General features: G+C 40.7%; 1 protein-coding gene and 1 long non-coding RNA gene across 3 annotated transcripts in view; one reads left to right on the top strand and one right to left on the bottom strand.

Annotated features, from left to right (window-relative positions):
- LOC115030889 (uncharacterized) overlaps window positions 1-8,181 on the bottom strand; it is a 63,570-nt gene extending 55,389 nt beyond the window's left edge. The window contains exons 1-3 of one of the 2 annotated variants that reach the window (XR_015047459.1): window positions 7,951-8,181; window positions 4,417-4,620; window positions 1,570-1,814 (exon numbers count right to left, since the gene is read on the bottom strand). This is a non-coding gene — a long non-coding RNA (uncharacterized LOC115030889). Of the gene's footprint in view, window positions 1-1,569; window positions 1,815-4,416; window positions 4,621-7,950 lie in introns of those variants that run through there. The other variant, XR_003836478.2, reaches the window with a different exon arrangement.
- Window positions 1-17,656, top strand: part of Ubxn2b (UBX domain protein 2B) — a 37,944-nt gene extending 20,288 nt beyond the window's left edge. Inside the window, exons 4-8 of the mRNA XM_021160893.3 lie at window positions 34-117; window positions 799-908; window positions 4,783-4,920; window positions 10,730-10,891; window positions 11,983-17,656. Of these exons, the coding sequence (XP_021016552.1) occupies window positions 34-117; window positions 799-908; window positions 4,783-4,920; window positions 10,730-10,891; window positions 11,983-12,145 (657 nt within the window). The 3' untranslated portion in view covers window positions 12,146-17,656. The remainder of the gene's footprint in view (window positions 1-33; window positions 118-798; window positions 909-4,782; window positions 4,921-10,729; window positions 10,892-11,982) is intronic.
- Window positions 17,657-18,314: the final 658 nt, after the last annotated feature.

Below are 18,314 nucleotides of genomic sequence, written 5' to 3'. Positions count from 1 at the left end.
ATCCCATTTATATCCATTTATTGTGTGTTTTAGTCATTTACAGGTGGAGGATACAGATTGGGGAATTCCTTCTACAAACGATCAGAGTATATCTATGGAGAAAATCAGCTCCAAGATGTAGGTACAGTCACTAAAATGTTTAAGCATTTGCCTCTAGTTTCTATTTTTCCCCCTTTCTGAATTAACAGTTGACACTATAAATATAGTCTCTCTTGTGGGTTAAAGAACCTGTGTGCTTCCAACTTCAGTGTTTCTATCTGCTATGTCTTACATTTAGAGACGTATAACTGTTTGTGGAAGGAATATAATTCTTATAATTTTCCTTTTAAATTGTATACCTTCAAAATGAATAACGAACTCAATTTAAAAAAAAAAACATATGAAACCATTATTTCTGTTGACTTTGGAATGTTAAAGTGATATGATTTTAGCTTTTGAGAAGGTCTGCCTTGCGCCGTGGCCTGGCTGTTTAAGCTGTGGAGCCAAGGAGAGTGTGGGTGTGGATGAGGGGTCTGAGTCACAGGTGCCAAGCAGAGGCTGACTTCTCACTGTTTGTGTCCTGCGTGATGCACAGAAGCCAGGCTCCACCTGTGGGGCTTCAATATTTGCAGCTATTATCAGTGCTTTAAGCTAAAAATAAACCTACTAAGTAAACATGTGAAGACACATGGTTAGCTTCAAGTAAAGCAAATATCTCTATATTTTAAGATAAATTAATCAGATAGTAATTTGGGAAATACCACATTGAAACGTAAAATTATTTAGAGATGAATTTCTTTTTTTTTTAAATCTCCAAAGGTTCAGGTTTTACTGAAGCTGTGGAGCAATGGTTTCAGTTTAGATGATGGAGAATTGAGGCCTTACAATGACCCAACAAATGCTCAGTTTTTGGAATCTGTTAAGAGAGGGTAAGACGAACTATCTGTGTTCTGTTTATCATGTTGAATGGAGCTATTTTGAGTATGTGCATGCATGTTCCTGCACCTGTATGTGTGTGCAAGTGCATGTGGGGATCATAGGTCAGCCTCAGTGGTTTTCTCACTTGCTGAGAATTTGCCAAATAGGCCAAGCTGGCTGGTCACTGAGCTCCCGGGTCCGTGACCCCAGTGCTGGGATGCAAGTGCATACCACCACATCTAGTCTTTTTGTTTATCTTCTAGAGGTTGAGCTCAGGCTGCCATGCTTGGGTGGCCTCAGTTGGACAAAATAGCTTCTCTCCCCAGAACTATTGCCTTTTTTTTTTTATCACTGTTCTGTATATACTACTAGCTTTCAAGAATTAGTTACTTTGACATATTACCTAAGTGACTTGGGGGAGATGGAGCTTTGTGGAGAAAGGACATTAGATGATTGAATCTCTTTTAACTATGATGACACTATAGGCTTTGCTCCAAGAAATACCTTTTTTAAAAAAAGATTTATTTATTTTTATTTTTTTTTATAATAATGCTAGTTTATTTATTTTTTTAATGTAAATGTAAGCATTCACTGAGTTATACACTTTTTTTTAAAGATTTATTTATTTATTATATGTAAGTACACTGTAGCTGTCTTCAGACACTCCAGAAGAGGGCGCCAGATCTCATTACAGATGGTTGTGAGCCACCATGTGGTTGCTGGGATTTGAACTCTGGACCTTTGGAAGAGCAGTCGGGTGCTCTTACCCACTGAGCCATCTCACCAGCCGAGATTTATTTATTTTATGTATGTGAGTACACTGTTGCTCTCTTTAGACACATCAGGAGAAGGCATCAGATCCCATTACAGATAGTTGTGAGCCACCATGTAGCTGCTGGGAGTTGAACTCAGAACATCTGGAAGAGATGTTAGTGCTCTTAACCACTAAGCTATCTCTCCAACCCCCTCTAAGAAGTATCTTAATATAATAAATCACTAAGTTGAATGCCTAGCTAGCTAGCTAGCTATTAAGCTTCTGCCCTGCTTCCTGTTGACTGGGTGCCATGACAATGAACCATGACTAAGGTAACTTATTAAAAAAAAAAAAAAAAAAGCATTTAATGAGGGCATACTGTTTCACCAGAGGGTGGAGCCATGATTATTAGGGCTGTAGGCATAGCACTCAAGCAGTGGCTGAGAACTCACATCTGAGCAACAGTCATGAAGCAGACAGAGACAGTCAGAAGTGATGTGGGCTATAAAACCTCAAAGCCCACCCCCAGTGACACAGCTCCTCCAAAGCCTTCCCCAGGAGTTCCACCAACTATGGACGGTGGCCAGTACTCAAACATATGTGCCAGCGGAAGCTATTCTTACTCAAAACCACCCAGTTCTGCTCCCTGGCTCTCATAGACTTGGAGCCTTATGACAATGCAGAATGCATTTAGTACAACTAAAAGTCTTCATAGTCATTAGCAGTCTCAGCACTGTTTCGAAGTTTCAAGTGTCTTCTGAGACACAAGGAAATCTCCTAATTGTAACTCGGTAAAAGCAAAAGCAAATTATACGCTTCTCACCTACGATGGTGCAGGACACAGATGCCCATTTTAAAAAGGGCGAATCAGAACATAGTGAGGAAGTACTGAACCAAAACAAGACCAGAACCCAGCAGGCCAAACTCCAAATCCTGTCTGTACTCCTGCCTCTGACATCAGATGGCTTGGATGGCTTTTTAGAAGTCCATCTCCTTCCAGCTTTTTTGACTACAGCGCCCTTCCCCCCCCCCCCCCCCGCCCTCGCCTTGGTTCCTCTTCCTGTATAGATAATACTCTTTGACAGATATCCCATGATTCTATATCATCTCCAACATCTTGGGATCTCTAAAATAAAATGACCCAAGCATCATTTCACAGTCTCATGTAGTATCCTCTCTGGGTCTGCATTGAGGGAATCCCCTGCCTCTCACCTTTCCGCAGCAGCTTTTCATAACCCCTTTACTCCTGTATCCTTTGTACTGTAAACCCAGCACCCTATGGCCAGAGCTCTCAAAATCTGCCTGCTTGGGGTAGAACCATGGCCCCTCCTGAATTACTTTGGCATGAGTTCTTTAGGAACAGATAATTCCTTAGGCCTTTTCTTTTCACAAGTGTCAGGGTTAGCTGGGTGGGGTCTCCCTGGGGGCACCACACCCTTTATTCCTTGCCTCCTTATCTCTTTCAGCTCAAACCGAGACTCCAGCATTCCTTAAAGAAACAGAAGGGAGAGCCCCTTTAATGAAACATGCCCAAGGAGAGTGGCTAAAATGGGCTAGGGATAAAATCCTTTGAAACAAAGGAACTCTGAAAGAAAGACATTGTAGAAAGTGAGTGTGTAAATCTAATTTTTAACTTAAATTTGCATAGATACTGTAAGGATACCAAAGAAAGGCATGAAATGCCATCAATGGAGTGCTGAAGTCATTGGTGGCAAGTACTTGGATATAGCAGTTAAGACAGTGTACAGTTGAAAACTAAGAGTAATGGGGCAATGGAAATATTCGAGTAATACATGAAAACCAACATTGTTCAAACTCACACTCTAGCTTCAAGGTAATAGAAGAAAATGGTAATTATTTGCTAGAGTTAATTTCAGGCAAGTAGGACATTCATTGGGCTTACATAATATGAAGTGCAAACAGTGAGCAAAGTCTCCTTTCTGGGAAGAATATCTGTTTGAGGTTCTCTCTGGTATACTGTCTTTACTGGTCTTCAAGAGCAGGTATTAGGTAGTGTAATCTACTATACACATCACTTCTCCAGATACATCCTACCTTATATATAGTAAATAGACATAACTCTGTAAGTCAAAAATGTCTAGCAGTGATATCTACATAATTTCTTTAATATAAATTCATATTCCTATATATATATATATATATATATGTATATATATATATGCTTGATTCATCAATCTAGCACTTTTTCTGTAAATGTAACAAGCAGAAAATTACCGTAATGAGGTGTATGGAATTTTCAGCTTAATTACTGTTAGTGGTACTCATTCTAGGACTTGGTAGATTAAACGATAAACATATTCCTGGAATTGCAAAGTATTAAAAAATAAAATGAAACCTCCTAAAGTGCTCAGTGCTTCTACTTATTTGTCTGACAGAATAGACTTAGGCTCAGACGTTATAAAGAGAAGAGTTGTTCCCCATGGGAATCTCAGGCACATTCTGATTGCTGTAGCTGTGATACTGTCCTTGGTGGATAAGACCAGTCTTCCATAGCCCTGAATTCCACAGCCTCTGCCCTGGACACTGAAGTAGAATGGTTTTTACCTGTTACCTGATAATCAAAAATACCTTTATCAGTTTCTAGTTCCCTCCAGGATAGAGTTAGAAATAGATATTTGCAGCCAGGTATGGAGATTCTATGTACCCGTGACAAGTCCTTGTATAAGAGAAGATGTCTTTACAGTGTAGAACCTGTTCACTGTGATGAGTGCAAAGATGTGAAACAATGAAGAACCCTTACTTACCCACTGATGTGTATGCAGATGACGTGTGTATGCAGATGACATGTGTGTATGCAGATGACATGTGTGTATGCAGATGACATGTGTGTATGCACATGCCATCATGAGATCCAATTCCTTCCGGGATTCCCATGGTAGGTGCTTTATGGCCATCTGTAACTCCAGTCCCAGGAGCTTTATCGCTCAAGGACACCAGGTATGCACGTGCTGCATAGACAAACAGAGAAAACACTCAGACAAATAAGTTCTCAAAGTTAGAAAAGTGTGACAAAATATATGTGAACCCCCAAATCACCATGAAGCATTTTATATTAGCATGTAGCTCATGATGTAATTATCTCCGTGGAATCTTCCTTCTCTCCTTTGCAGAGAGATTCCCCTGGAGCTTCAGCGATTGGTCCATGGCAGCCAAGTGAACCTGGATATGGAGGATCATCAAGACGAAGAGTACATAAAACCCAGGCTGCGATTCAAGGCTTTCAGTGGAGAAGGGCAAAAACTCGGAAGGTAAAATCCCTCTAGTGGGAAAACCACTTCTTTGCTCAAAATGACATTTCTTAGAAAATACGAAATCAAAATAGCTTGTAAAGTAAAAACTGCATTCTGACTATGACGACTTTGCTGCTGTAAGTGGGCATCCAGCCCTCATAATATTCATAGCCAGTACCCAGAGGTCAGTACTTCTCACATACGTTAAGATCTCGTGTTAACAGCTCTTTCAACACACACTGCTCTTACAGAGGGCCTGACTTTGGTTCCCCATGCCCATGCCATGCAGTTCACAGCTACCTGTAACTCCAGTTCCAGTCATCCATGGGCATCTATACATGTGTACACATAGCCACATAGGCACACACACATGATGAAAGGCAAATTTTTAAATTCATGAAAATTTAAAATAATATGTGGAAACTTATTACTCCATTTTGAAATAACGGTAATTTGCACACGGAATGATGGAGCTAAAGAATTTTTAGAACTAGCACTAGTGGTGGTTCCAACCACGCACTCTGGGGCGTGTGCTTCTCACTGCTGTGCCATGTACTCTGCTTCAGTTTTGGTATGTAGGGTTACATAAGGCCATTTTCCTGTAAGTATATAATGAATATTGCTTTGAGCATATCCCCCCCTGCACACACTGCCCCCCTCTTCACTAGTCCCCTTTGTTCTCCAGTTTCAGGTTTTTTCCTGTTTTTGTATGTGTGTATGTGTGTGTGTATGTATATGTGTGCGCACACGGTTTCATTTCTGCTTCCAGTCTTATGGCTTCAGAAGAGAAACTGTAGAGGTATTGCTGATTGGAGGACGCAGTTGATATATCTTTACCTCACACTTTTAAGTGGCTGTATCTGTATGAGTAAGCACTGAGGTGCTACAGCAGGAGCAGCAGACTTTAGTTGGTACTTTTCTGTGACTTATTAAGGAGCCTTAAGTTCCTTCTCCAGCATTACCAACCTAGCCTGGTGCTCTACACCTGCAGTCCAAGCACTACAGGCAGGAAGAACAGAATTTCAAGGTCAGCAGCCTCTTGCCAGGCTGTGACCAGTCCCAGCTGTATACCTGCTTTTGCTGGCCTGGGCTAGAGCCTGACCTTACTTCAAAATGGAAAATGAAGTTTGTTCAGGTTTACTATACAGAAAATTAACACTAGAATATTAATGTACTCTACTCATAAACTCATATTTAATCAATTATTACATTTAATAAAGTGAAGAATTATACATAACACTTTACAATGAACATTTAGATTGAGAACTATATAAGGTTTGATCCCTGGCACCAAAACTATTGAGAAAGAGAGAGAGAGAGAGAGAGAGAGAGAGAGAGAGAGAGAGGTATTCTTCTACATGCTGACCACCAGTTGAACCAGTACCAATTGTTGAAAATGCTGTCTTTTTTTCCACTGGATGATTTTTATCTCCTTTGTCAAAAGTCAGATGATTTCCATGTACAAAACTCAAGTCCAAGTGGATCAAGGACCTCCACATAAAACCAGATACACTGAAACTAATAGAAGAGAAAGTGGGGAAGAGCCTCAAACACATGGGCTCAGGGAAAAATTTCCTGAACAAAACACCAATGGCTTATGCTCTAAGATCAACAATAGACAGATGGGACCTCATAAATTTGCAAAGCTTCTGAAAGGCAAAGGACACTGTCAGTAGGAGAACACAGCAACAAACAGATTGGGAAAAGATCTTTACAAACCCTACATCTGAGAGAGGGCTAATATCCAATATATACAAAGAACTCAAGAAGTTAGACTCCAGAGAATCAAATAACCCTATTAAAAAATGGGGTACAGAGCTAAACAAAGAATTCTCAACTGAGGAATACCGAAGGGCTGAGAAGCACCTAAAGAAATGTTCAGCATCCTTAGTCATTAGAGAAATGCAAATCAAAACGACCCCGAGACTTCACCTGACACCAGTCAGAGTGGCTAAGGTCAAAAACTCAGGTGACAGCAGATGCTGGTGAGGATGTGGAGAAAGGGGAACACTACTCCATTGTTGGTGGGATTGCAAACTGATACAACCTCTCTTGACATCAGTCTGGCGGTTCCTCAGAAAATTGGACCCTGCTATACCACTCCTGGGCATATAACCAAAAGATGCCCCAACATATAACAAGGACACATGCTCCACTATGTTCATAGCAGCCTTATTTATAATAGTCAGAAGCTGGAAACAACCCAAGTGTCCTTCAACAGAGGAATGGATACAGAAAATGTGGTACATTTACACAATGGAATATTACGAAGCTTTAAGAAACTCTTGGGCAAATGGATGGAACTAGAAAATATCATCATCCTGAGTGAGGTAACCCAATCACAAAACACACATGGTACGCACTCACTAATGAGTGGATATTAACCCAAAAGCTCGGAATACCCAAGATACAATTCACAAACCACCTGAAACTCAAGAAGAAGGAAGACCAAAGTGTGGATGCTGAAGGGGTTTGCAACCCCATAGGAAGAACAACAATATCAATCAACCAGCCCCCTCCCCCCATCCAAGCTCCCAGGGACTAAACCACCAATCAAAGAATACACATGGAGGGACCCATGGCTCCAACCACATATGTAGCAGAGGGTGACCTTGTCCAGCATCAATGGGAGGAGAGGCCCTTGGTCCTGTGAAGGCTCGATATCCCAGTGTAGGGGAATGCCAGGGAGGGGGAACACCCTCATAGAAGCAGGGGGTGGGGGGATTAGCTAGGAGGTTTCCGGGGGTGGAGGTGGGGACCGACCAGGAAAGGGGATAACATTTGAAATGTAAATAAAATATCTAATAAAAAAAGAACTGTTAATATAGACGCTTAATAGTTATCATTTTCCAAGAGAGCCAGTCAGCTACTTAACACAAATATATAGAAGAAAAGAATCCATTTTCCTATAGTCTATTCAAAGACAATACAGATGGAAGCTAGCCATGTTTTGTGATACACACGTAATTATGGAGTAATCGGAATAAAAATGTTATCCAGTTATATAAGAGAAATAACGAAATCATGCGAGACAAATGGCAGAATAACCTGAGTTGAGCCGGAGTCATTTGTTGGCAGGAAGACTAGAGGTGACATTCTCCATGGATTTGATGATGAATGATGAAACGTGGATAGCGATCTCTTTGTTTCTAAAGGCATTCTCTGTCCATTTGCAAGCTGCGTAGAGAAGATTCTGCTTGCCGCACAGTCTTTGACTCTGAGGTTGAGCTTTGCCCTGGTCCCTAGTCCTCAGGGATGCTCTTACCTAACACTGAGTGTTGCCCTGCAAGCACTGCTGCCTCCTGGACTCTACATGGCTGAGCCCAGACGCTCCCTGCTTCCTTCCCTCAGCCCCAATTCTAGTCCCACATCACATACTTAAGCACATTCCGTTGCTTTGGCTTCAAAGAATTTCTCAGCCTGATAATAATTGTTTTCATGTTACTTCCAGATTCCTGGTTAGTCCTTTAAGTTTCAAACTGTCCAAAGGACTTGTACTGGCTAGTTTTGTGTCAACTTGACACAGCTGGAGTTATCACAGAGAAAGGAGCTTCAGTTGAGGAGCTGCCTCCATGAGATCCAACTGTAAGGCATTTTCTCAATTAGTGATCAAGCGGGAAAGGCCCCTTGTGGGTGGGACCATCTCTGGGCTGGTAGTCTTGGTTCTATAAGAGAGCAGGCTGAGCATGCCAGGGGAAGCAAGCCAGTAAAGAACATCCCTCCATGGCCTCTGCGCCAGCTCCTGCTTCCTGACCTGCTTGAGTTCCAGTCCTGACATCCTTGGTGATAAACAGCAATGTGGAAATGTAAGGTGAATAAACCCTTTCCTCCCCAAATTGCTTCTTGGTCATGATGTTTGTGCAGGAATAGAAACCCTGACTAAGACAGGACTCTTAGCCCAAAACCTTTCTTCCTGCCTTTCTAGCAGAATTTTTGTATGTCTTAATTTTTCTCTTTAAAAATAGTTTTTAATTAACCTTAAAACAAAAACTGTATATGAAAATGTCACTGTAGGGCTGCAGGGATGGCTCAGTGGTTAAGAGTATGTGCTGTTTGTACAGATGACCTGGTTTGGTTCTCAGCACCCATGTGCGAGAGATGACAGCCATCTATAAATTCAGATTCAAAAGAACTAACGGCTTCCCTGGCTTTCTCATAGTGCATACACATAAATGTAGGCAAAACACTTGTACACATAAAAACAAATCTTTTTAAATAACCACCACTGTAGTGTGGGGTTGAATAAGGGGGAAGTTTGCTGTCCACGGGTGTAATCCCTGTAGTAATGGGGTTGAAGCAGAAGGATCAGTTCAAGGCCATCCTGAGATACAGAATGAGTCACTGACTCAAAAGCGTTCAACAGCAAAGAAAAGTGGCTCTGAAAATGAACACTGAATTTAGCCATATAACCTCAGTGCCTGCTTACCAGTGCTGAACTTGGCATTGAACAGAGTTCTGGTCTGCCTTTGCCTCAGAGCTTTCCACTGTCATGGTGCCCTACCTATTCTGAAAGTCCATCCATTTCAGTTTGTAAATAATTCATTTTCACACACCTGCTTCTTACAAGGAGACACATCCAGATGCTTTCTACCTAGATTTTCCCCCTGCTTTGTACTTCATTTTTGTTTCAGAAAAAGCTTAGCCGGGTGTGGTGGCACACGCCTTTAATCCCAGCACTTGGGAGGCAGAGGCAGGCAGATTTCTGAGTTTGAGGCCAGCCTGGTCAACAGAGTGAGTTCCAGGACAGCCAGGGCTACACAGAGAAACCCGGTCTCGAAGAAACCAAAAAAGCTCATCTGCTCAAAATTTTTTGCCAAGCGAAATTTTAAATGATGGAAACAGCATGATGAAGTGCTTTATGTCATAGAAAAGAGCTACATCAGCTTTCACATTTTCTCAGTAGGTCCCACCTTTAGGTAGAGTAGAAGTGCCTTTGTGCCTGATGAAGTTAATTTGTACAACGGTTGTCTCTCACCAGATAGACTTGGGACAGTGGGGATGGCTCACTTGTCAGGGTCACACGGGACACGTGAGGGAGATGACCGTGCAGTGGTGGTGATGATGTGTGTGCGTGGTTATTGGTGAGAAAGGCATCTTGTGCCTCTTTTGTGATCTCCATCTCTCTCTCCCCTGGGCAGTAGTATGACAGTGTAGCTGTTTAAGTCTTCAGTTTGGAACTTGAAGAATTTCCTTAAGTATTTAGTAATTTGCTGTTTTCTCCTTTTGTTTATTTTTATCACATGTTTTCTCAAATTGTGATAAAGTGTGAAAGGTGCAGGTGTTGGCAGTAACGATCGGCTAACTTTACTATCAGATAACTGTTTGGGAGAGACTTTGAATAAGAGTCAATGCCTAGTGCTCATAGCAGGAGCTGTATAAAGTAAAATACATGGGGGACCCTGAAATCTTAGTATTTGAGAGAATAAACAAAGCTGTAAAAACTCCACTAAGATGGTACTTGGTATTTGAAATCTGCTTTCTTTATGCTCCTGGGCATGCTGATGTTAACTCTCAGATTTCGGACTTCTCTCCAAACTGTATGGTAAACAGTGTGAGGAAAACTCAAGAGATGAAGTTGAAGAAATGCAGCTAGTCTTCTAAGAGGTCTGGGATTAGTAAGTGGGACTCATAGGCTCCAGACTAATGTTAATCTAACTGAAGAAGCCGAAGGAAGTGGTAAGCTGGAAGGAGGCTGTGTCTTGCTTGTTTGGAAGTCCTCTGAGGGATCCCAGCACAGTTGACTGGAGAGCTGAAGCTTTGCCTCCTTGGGTGTGTCCTGTAGCCTACATACTCAGTTTGCTCAAATTAATAAACTCTTCTTTCTTAGCCTTACACCTGAAATCGTCAGTACTCCTTCCTCCCCAGAAGAAGAGGATAAATCAATACTGAATGCAGCTGTTCTTATTGATGATTCAATGCCCACCACAAAAATTCAGATCAGGCTGGCAGATGGAAGTCGTCTCGTACAGAGATTCAATAGCACACACCGGTAAGCGGCTCTGCCAGCTGGAGGTCTTGTGTTCCTTTCTGTTTCATCCACAGGACAGCACACAAAGCATATTGAATAGATGAAGGTATTACAATTTAAAGTAAGCCTTTGACAGAAGAATGCTTAAAAGGATAGCAAATACCTACAGTAAATTAAATAAATGGCCATAATCTTTGTAAACTATCCAGTTTGTCCAAGTTCAGAGAATGCAAAGGTAAAAGCAGTAGGTTTGCATTGTGACTAAAACTGAGCCAAATGGACTCAGATTTAAGCTAAGATCCTATTGGGACTTTCTCAGTTAAAATGTTGGTCACTGTCAGCGAGGCACAGTTGTATTCACCTGTCAGCCCATCATTTGGAAACTCAAAACAATACAAGTTTGAAGTAAGTATGAACTACATGACAAGACATTATCTCAAGAGGGTTAGGACATCTGATCAGACCTATCTGTATAACAACAGCATAATGGAAATGCATGGCATAAGCAGTTTATTTTGTTGGTACAGAATCTCTAATACACTGCTTCATTGTCTCTTTGATACTCATTTGAGTATAAATATTTCCCTATACATAAGAGTTCTTATAAAACCCTAGTGTGCATTTATAGTCTTAGTTAAGTTACTAGGTATATGTGAGAGTGATTTTTAAAATTCTTTTTTGTTACTATTTTTAAAGATAGAATTTCACTCTAGCCTCAAACTCAGTGATCTTGACTTACTCTTCCAAGAGGTGGAATTACAGATTTGTACCACACATAGCTTTTATATGTATGGATGGGTGCATGTAAAATCCTTTTGATAGTGTTAGACTGACCAGTGTCCACAGGTGACTTAGACACTTAGACTGCTAACAGTTCTTACTCTGAACACAGATTTATACTTTTAATATAGTATAGCAATATTTTTAACACTATTTTATACACAATTCACTTCAAGATTGTTTTGTTTCATTATAAATGTATACTCCAAAGTTATTTTTCTTTTAAAATCTGATAAACTTTCCCATCAAAATAATGTATATTTTAGTGTGAGAATGGTTTTCACTAAAAATGTCCCTTTTCTACAATAAGCCATTTTTACTTCTTCCTTCAGGATTCTGGATGTACGAGACTTTATAGTACAGTCACGTCCTGAATTTGCAACTACTGACTTTATTCTTGTGACGTCATTTCCAAGTAAAGAACTGACAGATGAAAGCGTGACACTACAAGAAGCGGATATTCTTAACACTGTGATACTGCAACAGCTAAAATAGTATTGCTCCAGCCCGTGTAGTAGCATATAGGAGTAGGTAATGCTGTGTGTATTGGTAAAATACTTCCAGCATAAAACAACCAGGTTATTTTTATTATTCAGAAATTCTGGTTTTCCTGTTATTCTGTCTTTCAGTCTTTGTCTAGATAAATTTAGACTAAGGATAGATCTTGATGTTTGAATTCTTAGTTGTAGGGCTGGCTTGTATTGATGGCTTATAAATGTTTAGATCAGTCAACTTATTACATGCTCAGTGCTAAATGTAATAACATTTTCAGATGAAACGAACAGAACCCCTTTTTGGTAAGTGTATTTGATAAAATTTGCACTCAAGTTTCTTAATGTAGCAGTGACCAGTAGCCAGAAAGGATCCTTCACTGTAATATATGCCATAGTGTCTCCCTTGAGTTTGAAATTGTTTGTTCATACAACAATTAAGATTTTGCATATTCTTTTTGCATATTGTTTAAACTATGCTAGTACCACAAAATATATTTTTTTCCTTCTGTTTTATAAAATTACAACTGTCATAAACTGAATTTTAATAGATAAAAAAGTCATCAGCTCTTGGTAAGATGTGATAAACAGCACTCCTTTGCAGAGCCTGTGTGTATCACAGTCGTTCACTCATTCAGCATTTCTCTAGGGTCTCTGTCACACACAGACACCGCTGGAGGTTTCCAACACATAATATATTCCTCAGTGTAGGAACTCAGTCTGAGAGACTGAAGTCAAAATTACCAGCAAGATGTTTGTGTTTCCCTGGTCCAGGCACTTCTTGGATAGCTTGGGAAATATCAAAAATGGCAGGAATACTTGTTTGCCCCCTGAGCTCCATCCTATCCATGGTCACCATTTCTCTGTCATTTCCTGGTGTTGACATAAGAAAGTACAAAATTTGTGACTGAAGTAGCACCGCTTTAGAAGTATGTAAGTGGGAAGTGGACACAGAATTCCTCCCTGGCTGCTCAGCCTCCAGAGACCACTGTGCCCCATCCCCATGGTGCTCTCCATCATCTAACAGCCAGCATTGCTGCTCTCTGACAATGATAAGATAGGAAGGAGCACAGGGCAAGTCGTTGGCACTGCCGAGTGTGAACTTTATAGTAACCTTAATCATTCTTCAGAGTTGCTCTTTCTTTGGAGGGATTGACATGCTTTTTTACCCGAGTCCACACTGTCTCTAAGATTCATTTGCCAAATAAACTCACCCCATTCACAGGTGCTCAGGTATCCCAGCCTGTTACATTGATGCCAGCTCCAAAACCTTATCTGGATTTTATTGACTCAGAAGTCCCAAATCTCATTAAGATTATCCACATTAAGTGTGTGTATGGGTGGGGGGGGGTGGGATCCTTTGACAGTACAATTGTCTGCTCACAAGTTAATGGCAGGACAATTATAAACTATGCTATAAACATTGGCCTGTAAAGGGGCAGGAGGCAATGGAAGCGGAGTCACTGGGATCAAGGAACACACAGAATCAGCCAGACACACCATTCACCATCTAAGGCTTGATGTGCATCCAAGGCTGATGTGCAGCTGCATAGCTCAGGCCTCTAAGTTTTGGCTGTCCCTGTCATCTTCCTTTCGCAGAAGCCACTCAGCTCGCTTCTTCATTTCTATTGTACTGTGTACTCTTCATGCTAAAATAGCACAGGTCTGTCAAGAAACCTCAGGATCTCCTGTGAGCCTTGGGGATGAGGCCCACTAAGTAGGACACACTTCCAAGCATCTTTCTGTGTAACAGAAATAATCCCATCTCTAAGTTTTACTTTTTCAGAGAAAAAAGAACTGTGTCATATGCGTAATCTCCTCAGAGAGCCCTTAGACTGAATATGCAAACCTTTTTGTTAGATGTGTTTTGGGGTGGAGAAGCCTGAATGTGATGGTGGCCATCTTCCTCAGTTTCTTTCCACCTTATTCAGGCAGGGTCTCCCAGTTACAACCAGAGTTCACCACTGCACCTAGTTTGGCTAGCCTGCCCTAGGGATTTCCTGTTCCTGCCTTCTGAGTGCTGGAATTGTAGGCAACCATCCTACCCACCACACAAGACAAGCACTTTAGCTACTGAGCCATCCCCCTGCCCTCACATTCTCAAAATACTATACAGCCACCTCTTCGTCTCTTTCTAGACATCAGGTTTCCTGACAGTGCTGTCATTTTCTTAAATCTTTTGTAAGTGTTAGTAGTTGTTTACATACACTAAGTATTCTACCAAGCCCTGCTTTCTCTTTATAAATCACCTCTCCACACACTGTTTCTGTTTACTGTCAAACTCTATTACAACCAGCAAAGAGAACACAGGTTAACGTTTACTTGAAAAATTCAGCTTAGTCTTAAACTCATCATATACAAATTCTGCTTATCACATATCTGTCCAGCTGCACACTGTGGCCGTACAGAATGTCTGAGTCTGTAGCCACATCTACCTTCTGGGATTGCCCCAGCAGCAGGCTCCACTTCTTCCTGGTTAGCTGGAATGTGCTGTAGGGACCTAGGGTTCTCTGGTTATTGCAAGGAAATGAGCTAGGATTTTTGCTTTGTAGTCTTTGAAACAGGGTCTTGCTATATAGTCCCTGGGTGATCTGGGATTCATTAGGTAGACCATGCTGACCTCAAACTCAGATCTGCCTGCCTCTACCTCCTGAGTGCTAGGATTAAAGTCCCGTGTCATCTGAGAGCTAAGATTTTGAATACTTGGGTCTGTTGCAGCAAGATCTCTGTGGAGAATTTTTCTCAGTCATATAGAAAACAAACCCTTCAGAATCCTTCCTCTCACTATACAGACTCTGCCCTGCCCCTTTTCCTGTGTTCAGTACAATGTGGGGTCACAGTTGTAGTTCAAAAGATTACTAAAGCCAGCTGTGGTCACACACGCCTGATCCTACCACTAAGGAAAGACCACTGGAGGCCAGCCTAGGCTACAGTATAAAACTGCCTTAAACAAAACAAAACAAAAAAGGAAAACACATAATTTCAGATGGAGGGAAAGTAGTGCTAGAGAGATGGAATCAATAGGTAGAGCAGGGATGAGGAGCAGAAACTGCAGGCCCAGAATCCATGTCAGTCCCAGCAGCTATGTGGCCACCTGTAATCTCAGGACAGGGTGGAACAGGGGGCTAACTAGACTGGCTAGATTGGGTACTTCCAGATTCTGCAAGAGCTCCCTCTTCAGTAAATAGAGAACAATCAGGAAGTCGTGGTCAGCTTCAGCCCTCTAGGCACACACACGTATGGGCATACATACTCCTGGAGTTGCCTCCTCCCCAATATACATGTGCAAAAAAAAAAAAAAGGAAAAATGGTGAAATACCTTAATCATTGGAAACAAATGAGCATTACCTGTTTTTAAAATTGGAAAAAAAATCTCTAAACCTTTAAAATAATTTGAATTTTTCTTCTAGCGTTTTCATCCATTATATGGAATGCCTACAGATGCATATACAAAAAGGATGGCTGCTGTTTTTGTGCACAATTGTCTTCCAAAAGACAGAGGTGTGCATTAGGACAAAGAATCGAATGCCCGCATGGGTGATGGGGACTTTGACAGCGACTCCAGTGTATGCTTTATTGAGAATCCACATATGCTCTAGTCACTATAACTTTTAAAATATGTCACTGTCACAAGGCAAGGTGGCCACATAAGCACTTAGGAAAGTGTCTGAGGACAGTTGTTTTAAATGATGATGTAATAAAAGTTTGTAATATCTGCTTACAAATAATGTTTTCATTGAAACTCATTGAATGATTCTCAAATTAGCCATGATGTGTAGGTTTGACTTAAGTGGTTGACTGGGTTAAACTTGAGTATTTTCATGACTTAATTCATATGGCTGAGTTTGCCTTTTCTATTTTTGTCCTACTACAGAAATAGATTCAGGTACTTTTTGGCTGTTTACCCCTGTGTAGTTCTGAAAACATTGGCATAAAATATATGATTATAAGGCACATTCAGTTTCCCCTTAAGATTTTGTATCCATGTTGATAATGCATATCTGGCCAATATTGCCAAAAGCCAAGGAAGTTTTTATACTCTGAAATATCTCTAATTTCAGTTAAAGAGTTTATAAAAGAAGTCCTGGTGCATATATAAGAGTGTGCTTGCGCGCACGTGTGTGTGTGTGTGTGTGTGTGTGTGTTTACAAAGTCCAGAACAATGACTTCTGTGTCTTACAACCTAACAAAACTTAAGAGTTTTGCCTCTTAAAGACCGCATTGCCATGATCTGGGGGTCCTGGGTATGCTCTTTAGAAGGTTTGGACTTGGCGGTCCCTCTTCCTTTAGATAACTGTTTATATAGGAAGCAGACTTAGACTCACTGTAATCCGCAGCTACCTTAAGAGTTCTCTTGTATGCTGCAGTTGATTTCAAAGAAAACTCCTTAAAGGAAAGACATCAAGAAAGAAAGTTAATGAGTCACCACTGGTTGTATTGTAACACTGCCTTTTGTTGCAGGACCAAATAAATGTCTAGTTAACACAGTAGGGTGGACTTAACAGCCTTGTACAAAATTAGCAACACAACCCTTTTTCTCTTGGCAAGTTAGGATATTGTCTAATTTACAACACACCAAAAAGGGGGGCAAGAGACTAAAGATGAGGGAGTGCTCACTGCCCTGTGTTAAACAGTCTTTGCTGTTCTGCCTCTCCCTCTGCAGTCTGCACGAGCTTGGTCCTGTGTCTAAGTACTGGAACAGTCAGAGACTACTAAGCGCCCTTTTGACTTTGTGCCCTCCTCTACGCAATGTACCTTCGAATGTGTTTTTCAGAACAAAGTAATAAATGGTTATTTTATGTGCTTTTCATTTTTAAAATCTTCCCCATTTTATTTTGATTTTTAACTCTGTGACAAAGTTTTATTTCCTTGCTAACATTGCCACTTTTATTTTAGGGTCAAGAACGATAACTCATTTTTAGTGTTATATGCCAATCTGTGTTAATTTAAAAGTGGCAAATATAAATAATACATACTTTTAGGAAATGGTAGACTTGAAAATCATATTGTGAGCATAGTTGAGAGCAAATGGACAAATGGGCTGCTTTCAATGGCCTGCAATTTGTACTAAGGTTTAAAGCTGTAAGAGAAATAATGTCTTAAATGTTCTTGTTTCCTGTAGATGGATACAATGTTAAGTTCAACATTCTAAGGCATGAGGTATTTATTTTTATTCATGTAATAAAGTTGTATGTAAAACCATGTTTTCATGTTTATAAAATTCATAGTAATGAGTCTAGGAATACCCCTTAAAAACATATACATATTTATATGGAAGTGTTTAAAATATTGTACACATAGCAACTTTATAGCAACTCAGACTATCTTTCTTTGTATTCTGTAATACTAAGCATGTGTGCCATTCCGTTTTGATAAAGAGTACATCTCTTAGAGATGTGTGGGTTTATTTCTTACTGAAGCCTTCCTGAGATCAGCATTCTCTACAGCCATGTTATAGATAATGTCACTGTATTGTATAGCTTGTCCTGATCTTAGCTTAATAAATACCGTTTGCTCAGAGAAGCCTCCTTTCGTGCCTTGTGTGACATTTCTGTCTCCATAGACCTCCTTACCCTGTTTACAGGAGCTGCTCCTAATCGTAATAACTTAGCTTCTTATCTGCTAGCACTTCTTATTCCCCAGCATCTCAGACAAGGCAAGGACTTTGGTCTACTGGATCCCTAGGTCGAATGACAGTACTTTATGTAAGAGTGGCTCTGAATGGCCAAGTGATAAGTTAGTACAAAAATAGTAGTCTCTGGACAATGTATGCATTTATGTTTCTAAACAGAGATTCAGAAAGATACCAAGAACTGATACCGGTAATAACAAATGTTTTTAGCTTTACTGGGTTTGGAAAGGAAAATAGATTCTGGAAATGTCATCATGATTCATTTCCAGGACTAGTTGCATGTGTAGCATAGTGAAAGTAAAGTGCCCAGTGGCTGTCCTTGGTAATGGCTGGAAACACCCAAGGAACTCCTTTCTGGGGAACTAACAGCAGGAGATGTTTTCTGAGTCCCTGTCTGTGTGCACTGATGGCAGAAGTGTGATGATAAGGGAGATCCTACTAACAGCCCTGTGTCTAAGAGTAACTCTGACCTCTGATCCACTCAGGGGAGAGGGAAATGGTCTGTACAACAGACATTCCCCTTCAAGGAGAGAGGAATATG

Source organism: Mus caroli, unplaced genomic scaffold (assembly GCF_978045245.1).
Source record: "Mus caroli unplaced genomic scaffold, Mus_caroli_1 scaffold_6, whole genome shotgun sequence".
NCBI classification, from domain to species: Eukaryota; Metazoa; Chordata; class Mammalia; order Rodentia; family Muridae; genus Mus; species Mus caroli.
The sequence above is the reverse complement of the archived record's forward strand: the minus strand, read 5'-3'. Positions and strand labels throughout refer to the sequence as shown.